General features: G+C 39.0%; 1 protein-coding gene across 1 annotated transcript in view; it reads right to left on the bottom strand.

The window, feature by feature from the left end:
- LOC307261844 (disheveled-associated activator of morphogenesis 1-like) overlaps positions 1 to 13934 on the bottom strand; it is a 53730-nt gene that overhangs the window by 17105 nt on the left and 22691 nt on the right. Inside the window, exons 14-18 of the mRNA XM_080042502.1 lie at positions 13556 to 13743; positions 12561 to 12809; positions 11092 to 11199; positions 10599 to 10696; positions 8961 to 9045 (exon numbers count right to left, since the gene is read on the bottom strand). Of these exons, the coding sequence (XP_079898628.1) occupies positions 8961 to 9045; positions 10599 to 10696; positions 11092 to 11199; positions 12561 to 12809; positions 13556 to 13743 (728 nt within the window). The remainder of the gene's footprint in view (positions 1 to 8960; positions 9046 to 10598; positions 10697 to 11091; positions 11200 to 12560; positions 12810 to 13555; positions 13744 to 13934) is intronic.

Below are 13934 nucleotides of genomic sequence, written 5' to 3' on the forward strand. Positions count from 1 at the left end.
AAAACACTCTTTCTGCCTTTTCTCAGGCTAGGAAGAACCGATTTAAATTTTTTTCGCACATTTATACTACATAGGATCTCAGAATTCAATACACCTTCATATTCAAACCAGTGAAGTAGGCCTTTAATCGATTGTTGTGCCAAAGCAAATTGATTCAGGTAGAAAAACTTCTATCATACATGTTGATGAACTACCAACATATGAAACCATGTGATGATGATAACTGAAGATTAGCCTGATTTGCTGAGAGAGGATTGTTCTTTGCTCTGACCCCCAGACACTAGCTGGCTCTAAGGGTCCTGTGTTCTGACCCCCAGTGTTTAATCTAACTGGTTATATCTGTCATTTGAATGTTAATTATTGAATATGAATTATATGGTGTATTTGATCGGAGTTACTTTCAAGTGTTTAGAAAATGTTTTTCTTAATTGACCAAACCCCATGATTCTGTTACTCGTCCGACATTAGTTTTGGAATATTTGGTTTTCAAGCTAAGTGTCAGGATTGTAACTGTTACAACATTTGTTGTTATGGTAGTTTCAGAGTGGAAAAAGTAAGTGGATCAGTTTACCCCCTTGATTTCTCTGGTCTGTCTCAGTTTACCCCACAGTTGGGCTAAACTGAGACACAAGACAACTTTTTTTTAAACAATCATATTTTCACTGTCCTTTGTCATGAATACATTCTGCTAATGCCCTTTTCTAGGAAACATCCTGAATTAATGGGAAATGTTTAAATTTAACTGATAAATCATTTTAGCTCCCTAAGAGGGAAGCAAATGTAAAAAGTGTCTCACATTACCCCATTCTCCCCTCAACACATACAGCAGGGCTATTCAATAGGCGGCCCGCAAAGGAATATTTCCTGGCCCCTGCCTTGACTACCGACCGACCCCCCCAAAAAAAAAAAATATATATTTTTTTTTTGTGGTGCACACTTAATGTACTAGCACGTGCGATGTGTGCTTTTGCATGGTCATAACTGCGCTAAAGGCCGCGATCTGCAGTAAATAAATGTGCACATGTGTTTCCAAGCGTTTCTCTATCAGCTGCTCTGTGTATGCAGCTTTGCGGACGCGATTGTACCGCAGTGTAAGTGTATGGTCCATTATTTGTATTTAGTGTGTCTGTATAATATTGCACCAGTAGAACTTTGCATGTTTGCACAAAATTTGTACCTTCACATAGCAAGCAAACTGCACAACTGTAAAGTCAGTGTCTGTAGTTTTTTGTATTCAAATAAGCAGTTGTTTATTTCTGTACTGTGCATTGGCATCTTTGAGCAAAATACAGCCAAAATTTTCGCCGCGGCACGGCGCGCCTCCCATGACCCTGGACAGTGACCCCTTGACAAACATATTTTGGGGGGGAAACACTGTAAGGTGTTGCACTTAGAGTAGCCTACATTTATTTCTATGTTTTTTGATAAGCTGTTGCACTCTTAGTAAACCTAGGCCTACCTGTATTTTGATAAGCTGTTGCACTTAGAGTACATTTATTTCTATGTATTTTGATAAACTGTTGAAGAGGTTGTAGTGTTCTCCAACATTTATGTTATATTAAAATATGTTAGTAAGGTTTGAGTTAATACAGAAAAGCAATAACTGCACCACAACACACACAGGTCAGACTGACTTAGACAAGCAGCACTCAGAACAGGATGACCTTTTAGGACACGAACTGCAACAACAACTGTTGCAGACACAGCAGAAAGTAGGGACACATCTTGCCACATCTTACTCTAAATAGCCCACATCTGACATTAGAAATGTAATACAATACACTCCCAGTCACACAAACATACACACAAACACCCACACACCCCCACACACACACACTCACATACACACACACACACACACACACACACACACACACACACACACACACACACACTCACACAGACACTCACTCACACACACACTTGCACACACACACACATTCACACAGACACACACACACATGCACACGTACACAGACACACACACACACACACAGACAGATAGTGTATTTAAACCAACCGCCTTCACTAGATCGGGGCTTCTATGCCCGAGGAATGAAGACTGCTGAGGGGAACTCCCTACCCCCAAAGTTGAGGCTAGATACCTAGGATAGGGTTGAATGAGATCTGAACTATTGTAATGAGTAAATACCATTGGTGTTGGATAGGAGAGACTGTCTACTCGCTGTAACCTGATGTCAACCTTTGAATAAAGTACCCTTTAGACCGATCTCCTACTTCTCCGTGTCTATCTGAAGCCTGTTGAGATGTCTCCTCTTTTAGTAGTATCTTATGTGGTCCAAATTACATACCACTCGGCCACGAGAATAGATATGTAGGTTTCCACCACATAAATGGCGTTGTCTTAACGGAAGACCTTCAGAAGTTGCAGCAGACAGACAACGGCGGCATCTGGGTAATGTATTGTTGCCCTTTGTCACTACCTGTCATCTGTTGTTTTTCTTTGAAAGTCTGTTAAACTTGCGTGCTTGTATAAGGAAAGCAGAATCATAGACTGTCAGGATAAAGTATCTGCTAGTCGTTATAACTGAATCTTGGCTTTTCTGGAAATTGTTAAGAAACTTGTTTAGTTGGGAAGAAAGAAATGGTTGTGTTGTTATAGTTGGCTGGCCACCCTTGCTGTTTGGTTCCGTGTTTTGACATTCCATTTTGTAATAAATATCGCTGCAGTGTGATGTGCTTCCCGTTGAGGAATAGGAAAAAAATAATAAGAGTACTGAGGATACCTGTCGATGAGTTTGGGGCCCGTCCATGAGCACACGAACCTCTGACTGGTACAGAGAGATCCGTTTTCCACGGTGGACATTACGTCATGAAAGACATTATTACACCCGTAATGTCTTTAAAAATAAATAAATTATACAATTCGGGAGAGAGACATTTGCTGTTCTAATAAATGACAGTGTTACTGCGTCAAAGTAGTTCCAGTTAAAGTCTGGGATAGCTTTAACGTATTAAAAGTAAGCAGCATATATCTGGTTCTTGTCTATCGAGATTTCAATTGATCAAGGTCTTCTCTCCATATAGACATTTACACAGAGTCTAGGACGTTGATTACCGACAGATGAAGGGTTTTGCGCTTTAAATGTGATTAATAATAAAAAATAAAGAGTTGAAAATTAAAGAGAATAATTTAATTTGAAAAAGGAATAACAAGTAAAATTATTGTATGCTGTTTGTTGCGTTGAATTTTGTGTTATGATACAGCTGTGGTGTTGCCATATTGTTGAAGCAAAAGAGTGGCTTCTGAAGTTGTGTGCAGGCCTGAAAATTTCTGTGGCATGGTTGCCAGATTAAAGGACAGAGCAGTCAAAAGTGTTGATTTCATCGTGTTGGGTAGGGGGGCCGAGCTTTTGGCAGTTTTCTCCTCGTAAAAGAATCCCCCGCTCCCCCCTCCCTCCCGTTTTGCTCTAAGCCTGAGTGTCAAATTTGCAGGCTGGGCTAATAATAGCTGCCTGCAGCTATTATTAGGGGGAGAGACTGAACAGTTGAATGCTCTGATTTTTTCATCTTAAAATCTATAAGAAAGCATTAAAGTAAATAAATTGATTAGGAAATAAAATCTAATGGTACATTCTTTGATTTGGCTTAACATAAGAATTGGGTTGTACTAAAAGTAAAGCATCTAAGTTAAATTGCCTGTGTTTTAAGACACTGGAGATATGATAAAATGAAACATCTAAGTTAAATTGCCTGTGCCCTTAAGACACTGAAGAGACATATGAGATAATAAAAAATAAAAAAAGAGGTGACATGTGTTTAGTAAGAATTAAACTAAGAAAGAGATTTGGGTTTATTAAACTCTGTGAGAACAGGTGTTAAGTGAACTAGGTTTGCATAAGTGTTATCGGAACTGTGAAAATACCTTACAGGGGTTTCAGTGATATACGGAAAATAGAGACAGTGAAGTTCTTTCCACTGATATGTAACCATTTGTTTCTCAATTGGGATTTGAAAGCTGTTAGAAGCGTTAAATTGCATTGTCACCTGTCATTTGAAACATAGTTCTCTGAAACATGTGTGAAAACGTGAGTGTACGTTGTTCATGTGATTGAAAGAGGATGAAAATGTCTGTTTTGTTTGTGGAAAATGTTCAGTGTTTAAGTAAAAATGATCTCTTAAATCTAGTAAGAATCATTGAAGTGTGATTTGCCATATTTTATTTCCAAAAGAAACCAAAACAGAATCTTTGATTTTGTAGGTCTAATAAAGAGCTAGATTGAACGGTTAAAAAAGGGTTAGACCTGTTGAAATTAACTAAAAAAAAAAATTAAGTTAATAAGTGATTTTAATTAAGTTTTACATCTGAGTAGGCTAGAAAGCATGCTTCTAAATTGCAGTAAAAAACAGTAAACCTTGTGGGTTTTTGGGGTAAGTAATAAAATCTTTTGAATAACATCGTGATTAATTTAAGAGTAAGAGATTTTGGGAGCAACAGTTTTGAAGGTTTGAGAATCCCTTGGTTCTATGATAAATGTGTAACATTTCCTTTTTTCTCTTCCAGAAGCTGTTTAACTGAGAGTGCACTGGAAGAAACGATTACAGTGCACTGCAATGTAAAGGTTTAGCATTTGGGTTGAAGAGTTAGATAAACAAATAAATCCCCTTTTTTAGTAAGAATTCACTATTGATAAAAGATTATCTGAAGTCTATTCTAAGAGAAATTGTTATGCTTGCAATTGGTTTTGGGGCACTAAAATTCGAAGGTTGTCACAAGTCACAATACTTTTTCTCTGCCCAAAAAAGAAGAGGAGAACACAAAATGTATTTAATATCAAGAAAGAAGGAAAGGAAGTATAAAGACGAAAAGACAAGTTGCCTGGCATTACCGATGCCGCAAAAGGACAATTTACAAAAAATATTTGAAAAACAGATGGACTGAAATGCAAAAAAAACACTTAGCCTGAAGTCTGCTCAGCTCAAGAGCAGTTTCCAGTTTCAGTTTTGGTCCTGGAGCCAACAGTCTGACTGGAGCCAACGCATACCGACAGAGACTGCTCTGCCAATGGCCAGAGTGGACTACAAAGATGGAGGCGTGTATGCCCGTGGCTAAGTAACACCGTGCCAAAAGTGACATTCAATGCCCTGTGTGGGGACTACAGGATGGAAGGAATACAAGAATGGCAAGTTATATGTGCCATAATGACATTGCTGACTTTCTGCCTTGTGTTATAGGAAAGCAAGAGACATTGAAGGAGCCGATGAGAGGGGTTTCCTTTGCTTCTGAACTGAAAAAGTGGACATTCCTTCTGTAAAAGGAGGGGGGATTCAACTGCTCCACTTAAAAAGAAAAGTGCAAGTACTTAAATTGTGACAATTTTCTGATTAATGGTGTTTCCCCTAAATGTAGATTTGTGCAAGCAAGCAAGCAAATGAAATAGGTCTGTTTTGGACATAAACTAATCTAGTTATGCCTTTAAGACAACATAAGATTTTGTAAAGAAAAGAAGTATGTAAGATTAAAAGTTTAAAGGACTATTTTGATAACTAATAGGTTTCCTCTTTTATGCATTGAAGAAAAGCATGTTTAGGGTTATTTCCAAATAAAAAATACAACTAGTGTTTACCGTTTTCAAATCAATAAAAGATTGTGTTGTTGCTTTCTCAGCCAAGAGGAAAGCAAGCATGACTGAGAATTATCACTTTAATGATTTTTCAGACAGAGATTTAGTGTTTTTAGATATTCCCAAGTAAAGAAGGTTAAAGATAACAAAGTTAATAAAGTTAATAAAGAATAGATATTCCCAAGTGAAGAGGTATTAAAAATATTGAGAAATAGTTGTTGATTAAGTAGGATTTTGAACCAATCTTATTCTCACACTTTCAGGAATACCTGAGTTTTTTAAGGGTTGCTCTGTACATTTTACCGATTCAAGAAATTGGATTTTTTGAAAAAGGGTTAGCATTCTAAATTTATAAACCGTTTTGGGGTTTTGTTGATTAGAGGGCTGGGAGAAAGCCACATGTTTGTTTGTTCCTGTTTGAATACAATTGCTCACACAAAAAGTGAGAATCTTATTTTAGCTGAATTTTTAACTTAATATGCTCCTTTTTGTGTTTCAAATAGAAATTTGAAAAAGGAGGGAGAGGTTTAAGAGAGCACATTAAATTAAAAATAATAGAAGTACATGTTAAAGAGTTTAAGAAAGCACGTTAATTAAAATAATATAGGTACAGGTTAAAAAAGAAAGGTAATAAGTACAATATTAATGATAATGCCACATAGAGAAAACACTACAACAAAGTAAGTTTAAGAAGAGAGGATGATCAAAATACTTAATATCCATTTAAGTTAATAAGTAAGTTATAAGTAATTTATTTAGGGTTCAGGATCAACACTCTATTAAATAAAGTAAGAACAGAACATACTTGTAGTGTTGTTGTTAATGTCATAATCCATAGCTGTTCCAAAAAGTATTACTGCACAGTTGACATCAAGTGTGATTAGATTACACGTATGTGTATTGATACAGTAAACCTAGGTAACAAAATTAAGTAAGACAAACACAAACTCCCCAGAAGTTATTTAGAAGTTTGTGTCAGGTAGGATTATTTCCCTATCTGTTTTTTCTCTGTCTATATCTATTTCTCCGATGGCCTCGATAAAAACTAGGTACAGAATCCTGCTGTGGAGATTGGAAAAATATCGTGCTGAAATCTGATGCTAAGCTACGCTCTCAACTCGTGCTATCAGCGTGATGTCACTGCCGTGTCCAAGTCGTGATGTCACAGGACAACTGACAGCCGAAACCGAGAGGGGGTCGTTTTCGCAACTACACAGCCCAACCCAATCCCAGCCAGAAACCAGGGGTCGTCAACTCGTCCCATCCAGCTTGTCCAGACATCTCCACAGCCAGCAGGAGGGTGCCACCTGTCGCTTGGAGGAGCAACTCGACACTGGTCGACGAGAAGTCCGTTCCACCACCGGCAGCGTCGCCAACAACAGAGAATCGAGATGCAGTCGTCAATGTCGCCATCTGGAAATTCGAGAGGGGTTCGCTCTCGTCTCCCCTTCAAAACGATCGAGTCATGCACCAGTCATCAATACCCAGCTAAGGCACCAATGCATGGGTGCACTGGGCTTCCCCACAGCCTCCCCAGAAATGGGGGGAGGCTGTTGTGTTGTGCTTTTCGCACAGAAAGAATTGCCTGTTTAAGCATTCTAAAAGTATGCTCGTGTCGTTTCTCGCAAGTGCGCGGGTATTTGCGGGACTGGACAATGGTCCGAAGAACGAAGACTGAAAGACAATTGTGAAAGTCATTATATGCTGTTCAATTATTGTTATTGTTGTTGAATTTTAAGAGGGTCTAATAGGTTTTATTAAGTTTCATACTATATAGTTAACAGTGGCCACTGTGGGTTTATTTTGTCAAAGTTTATTATTATTGACTTTTGTAGAGTTTAAAGGTTGTGCATTTTTCATGCAGGATAAATGTTGAAATTCTTTGGTGCACCGTATTTACGGTGCAAGGAGGGAATATGTAGTGTTCTCCAACATTTATGTTATATTAAAATATGTTAGTAAGGTTTGAGTTAATACAGAAAAGCAATAACTGCACCACAACACACAAAGGTCAGACTGACTTAGACAAGCAGCACTCAGAACAGGATGACCTTTTAGGACACGAACTGCAACAACAACTGTTGCAGACACAGCAGAAAGTAGGGACACATCTTGCCACATCTTACTCTAAATAGCCCACATCTGACATTAGAAATGTAATACAATACACTCCCAGTCACACAAACATACACACAAACACCCACACACCCCCACACACACACACTCACATACACACACACACACACACACGCACACACACACACACACTCACACAGACACTCACTCACACACACACTTGCACACACACACACACATTCACACAGACACACACACACATGCACACGTACACAGACACACACACACACACACAGACAGATAGTGTATTTAAACCAACCGCCTTCACTAGATTGGGGCTTCTATGCCCGAGGAATGAAGACTGCTGAGGGGAACTCCCTACCCCCAAAGTTGAGGCTAGATACCTAGGATAGGGTTGAATGAGATCTGAACTATTGTAATGAGTAAATACCATTGGTGTTGGATAGGAGAGACTGTCTACTCGCTGTAACCTGATGTCAACTAGGGCTGCAACTAACGATTATTTTGATAATCGATTAATCAGTCGATTATTTTCTCGATTAATCGATTATTAATCGATTAGTGTTTTGGTCCGTAAAACGTCAGAAAATGGTGAAAAATTTTGATACATTTTCCAAAGCCCATGTTGACGTCCTCAAATGTATCGTTATGTCCAAAACAAACAGATATTTCAGTTTACTGTCACAAGAAGATTAAAGAAACTAGAAAATATTCACATTTGAGAAGCTGAAATCAGAGAATTTGGAATTTTTTTATTAAAACTTACTCAAAACGATTAATCGATTATCAAAATAGTTGGCGATTATTTTAGTAATCGATTAATAATCGATTCGTCGATTAATCGTTGCAGCTCTAATGTCAACCTTTGAATAAAGTACCCTTTAGACCGATCTCCTACTTCTCCGTGTCTATCTGAAGCCTGTTGAGATGTCTCCTCTTTTAGTAGTATCTTATGTGGTCCAAATTACATACCACTCGGCCACGATGACAACACATTGTTTCTACTACAAGGTAACCTATTTTCCTGAACTGATAAGATTGTTAAACACTTAAACAACAGGCAGCCTATGTTAATCAAATAGGGATTTTTTTTGATGCGCTGGTGAACTCTATTTGATAAAATAAAGACAATATATGCACTCCTATGTCGTTGTAGTGTTTTACAGTATATGTAGCTATTGATGTGATGCTGAATTAATTGGTGGCTATGTTTAAAATTCTAGTGGACATGTAAATAGCATGTACACTGTGTTTCTTTGTATGTATATCTCTTGGCACCTGCTCCAGCATGTCTTTAGGCAAGTCCTCCTGTTCATCCATGGTCAGGATGGCATGGCGGATCTCCTCATTCGTCAGCTTCAGTCTGTAACACAGAAATGAAGATGACGTTGAGATAGGTAGATAGATAGATAGATAGATAGATAGATAGATAGATAGATAGATAGATAGATAGATAGATAGATAGATAGACAGACAGACAGACAGACAGACAGATAGACACACACACACACACACACACACACACACACACACACATACATACATACATACATACACACATACATACATACAAACAGCTTTTGAACGTGTCCACATGGTTTTTAAATGAAAAGGAATTCCTGATACAGTTCATGACATGGGTGCTAGCAGAGTAAATTGAGTAAATGTTGGGTCCCCAGTGAACAATTACACACTGACCAATGGATGAACCTACTAGTAAAATCTGCCCTTTGCCGACAAAATCAATTCGAAAAGACTCTACACATAAAGGATTAAATAAAGACTATCTGGTACACGTCATATGGCTTCAGAGACACCAAATGTAATGGAGCTACATTCTTTTTTTTCCGATATATTTTGGCATTCTTTATTCTTTATTGACAGTGTGTAGAGATATGGGGTAGAGAGGGGAAGACACGCAGAGAACAGGGCCTGGGCCCGGGGGGCGACGCCCTTACCCACTGCGCCTGGAGCTATATTCTAATGCAGGGGTCCCCAAACTACGGCCCGCGGGCCAAATGCGGCCCGCGGCCCGCTTTTTATTGGCCCGCGGCCGATTTTAAAAAGATAATGTAATTTTTTTTTTATATTTTTTTTTTTTTTTTTTTTTTGCATTTCTTAGTTAACCCACTAGTGCAGGGGTGTCAAACACTGATTGATTGGCCCGTGGCACATTTTAAAAATATAATGTAATATGGCGCTTTTAAATAATTTAAATGCACTCATTATATTACAGACAAATATGTCCCATAAAAGAAAATGAGCAACAAGCCCATCCCAGAGGACCCTGCATAATATTTTATTTTAAATTAATATTATTATGGAAAATCTATGCGTCCTCCAATAGCTTCTAATTCATCTGACACAGTGTCTCCATTTTTTTTTCATACAAAATTCTTCAGATTTAGCCTCTTAATTTCCCTCTCAAAGTGCACCAAATTCATGCATTTCGCTTTAAAAACTTTAAAAAATCTCCCGGGGGGGCATACCCCCGGACCCCCCTAGGAGGGTCGGGACCTCGGCTGGATACTATTTTCACCCTGCTGGACATTGGACGCAAAGGCAGAAAATACTGGGTGTATCATTGCCATATACACAAGAGGGGGAATGTGTCTGTTTAATGTGCAAGGAAAGTGTTGCCGTGAAGAAGGATTACAATTTACGAAGACACTATGAAACTAAACATCAGAGCAGCTACATGTCCTGATAAATGTGTTATTTTTGCAAAGTGGCCCGGCCCTTCGTAGATTTTTCTGTATGTGGCCCTCAGTGAAAAAAGTTTGGGGACCCCTGTTCTAATGTAATGTGTGGAAAAAGTAGAGAGGAACAACATGTTTGAACAGACGTAATGTCTGACTTCCATGATTGACATCCTACAGTGTCTTTCTCCTTCATTCATACTCCTCACACACTGACCGTGAGAGCAGGATGGTACAGTTCTGGGCTCGACGACCATCGATTACTGACAACTCCTTCACCTTTTTAGCAAACGTTTGGTCATCTTCAGCATCTTTCTGTAAGTACATGGACAATTGTTACATGCTAAAGTGTTATGACATGCAACAGAATACATCACAATACAACAGAGCTCTATGATGCCAATACTGAGACCTTGGCATTTTATTTTAGTGACACATGATCATTATCTCAAAATAAAATGAGTTAGTACAAAAATAATTATATTAAAATTATTTATTTCTAAAAGTATTTTCAGCATGAATTGTTTAACTACTGATATACACGAGTAGCACCAGCAACCAGAGTTTAAGCAATGTCAATAATCCATGGATGGGTATGCCAATGACACAAATATTCTGAACTTGAAATCCCCCCCAAAAATATCCTAGTGTTGCTGAAGGCATGGCAGAGATGTTAAATGTATGTGAAGTGTCAGTGTGCAGTATGTTACTTGTGGCTTCTGATAAGCTGAGAAGGTCCTCTGGAACTCTTCCAGATCTAGAACTTTAAACACGTTGAGATCATCGATGTCTTTCCATATGGTTCCTTCCACCTTGCTCTGAAACAACCAATGAAGCAGTTGGTCATCATCATTCATCATTTTTTACTAGAGATTACAAATCGTTAGCTTCATAGCATAATTGCCTAAATCATATTTACTCTACTCTACTTCTACTCTACATCTACTCTATTCTACATCTACTTTACTCTACATCTACTTTTCGTTAGCCTAATAGCATAATTGCCTAAGTCATATTTAAGGGTTACAGAGTAGGGTAAAGTAGATGTAGAGTAGAGTAGATGTAGAATAGAGTAGATGTAGAGTAAAAGTAGAGTACAGTTAATATGATTTAGGCAATTAGTCAAACAGGAGGACACGGTGCCTTTGTTGGGGGCTTCTTACAGGCGATTAATCCATATTAAGATTTATAAGATTATTGTGAGTGCAATATCTCAAAAATGGTATGAGTGATTTTGTTCAATCTTTGCACAAATTTTGACTGTTTAGATTTCGGAGGTCAAAGGTCACCGTGAATATAATATAATATCTCAAGGACACTTTGAATAACTGTTAAAACTCTCACAGTTCTATCAGCACGCTTTAATGTCTTCTACCATTATGTTATGTCCACAACTTCCCACCACGCAAAGATATCATTTTGGAACAATTCTCATATTATTGTCAAAAAGAAAAGTGTATACAAAGAAGGCTGGATTGAAAGGGGTATCATTTTTTTTACAGAGTTGATGATAAAGGTGATGTTTATAGCTATGGAATATTTGAAAGAAACAAGTCCTTCCCAGTCAAGTAGCCTACAAATAATTTAACTCTGTGACGAAAGCCATTCCAACAAGTTAAATCCAATGAATGAAATGCCATCAAAAATATTTTTTTTTTATCTTTGTCAAATTTTGCAGAAACTCACACTTGGACTCGAGGATGAACTGTTCCAATTTTGAAGATGAAAGTTCAAGGTCACTGACCTTGCTTATTGCGATTGCTTATACTTTCACCGGTGTGGAAGCACATAACAGCCAGGCGCTAGTTCTAGATTCCATTCGTTCCAGTGTTTTTACCTATGACCAAAGCCATCAGGTAACTATGAGGAGGTTCATGATGTCAGCAGCTAACACACATAGATTCATTTGAACTTGCTCCACCTTATCAGTCTGGTAAGCTCCAGCTTTTGCTCATACGGATGGTCCTTCTACCGGCACTTAGGGCCGTACTTGACTGCTGTGCAACTAGAGGTTTTGTATAGATATGTGAGGAACACTGTAGAAGCTCTACAGTAGTCATAACTGTAATAGTAGTAACAGTAGCACAGTAGTAAATGCAGTAATGTATATATTTGTAATAGTATATGATAACAGCAGCTGTAACATTACCACCAATCTCTTTGGCAGTAATTAGTGTACCTCAGGCAGTTTGTTCCAGTTGAAGGACTTAAGTGGGTTAGACGGCCGAGGAACATTCTTGATCTTGGGAGGTCCTAGTGGAGCTCCTGGAGGAGGAGGTGGGACAAATGGAGCCATGCCAGCAGCTGGAGGGCCTCCTGGGGGAGGAGGAGGAGGAGGAGGAGGAGGAGGAGCAGGGATGGATCGGACAGAACCAGGAATAACTAAATCTCCTGGAATCAAAGGAGGGCCTCCTGGTACGATGGACGTCTGGCAAAAGAACAGGGGAGTCAAACATAAACATTATGATAATGTTAGCCGATACTGGGTAGTTTATAGATCACATATTTCATTGGCCTGGTGAGACCCACATATCAGTCTGGACTTTCTGCTATCTCTGTGGGGAGGTGTCCACAAAAACGCCTGGGCCGGAGGTTAGTCCCTTATTGTGGAAGTGAGCTTCCATTTGGTTCATGTAGTCATCAATGTAGCCTGAGACCAGCCATATATGGTTACACCCTCCTGTCCCCCATGTTATTGATCACTGTCTTTCTATGTTTCTTGGCGGGGTGTAAACTGAAAAGTTATTGTGTTGCTCTGTAACATGTGCAATGACAAATAAAGTTGATTCTGATTCTGATATCACAAGCTTATTGGTCCATCCATGTGTACGTTCACTAATACAAGAACCAATCGGGGCTGCCTTCCAGTAAAGGACGGAAAGTGGGGAGGGCCCGTCTAACTGGAGGCTAGATTAACGACTACATGAACCAATGAGGGGCTGCCTTCTACAAACGGATGGGGCTGAACACCCTCCCTAGGGAGATTGGATTAAGTCCAGACTGATCTGCTAGAGAGAAACACATGTGAAGCTTGTGAGATCAGGCTGGTCTCAGCAGACTAATGTTGTATCACAACATACAGTAATAATAACATATAGAAAGGGGTTATTGTGTGAACCTAATCCTTCACATTCCTATATGGGATATATAGGGTTGTTGTGCTGGTAAACATACTGAGCCGAGTTGCTGCAGCTGAGCAGACAGCTGTGCCATTTGGAGTTTAGCTTGCTTGTAGTCGCTGCTCTCTCGCTCCAGTTTGTCTTTCATCTTGTTGAGCATGGCCATCATGTCTTCTTTCTCCGTGTTCTTGGCCTCACACTCCCTCTCTTTCTTCTCAAAACGCTGCTGTAAGCCCTGATGTTCTAGACGGAAGAGAAAGTGAGACAGCCAGCAATAAGTGACTCCTAAGAGGATGTTTGTCCCTTGATAGAAGAGCTGCTCAGACAAATGATGTGTGAAGGAGCAGAGACTTTATTTACTATGAATTTGGTAGACCAGAGAGTTGCATTGTGTGTTTGGACCCAGATGTAAAATATACATTCAAACCAACCAG

This window comes from Ammodytes marinus (genome assembly GCF_949987685.1).
Source record: "Ammodytes marinus genome assembly, chromosome: 15".
Lineage (NCBI taxonomy): Eukaryota > Metazoa > Chordata > Actinopteri > Uranoscopiformes > Ammodytidae > Ammodytes > Ammodytes marinus.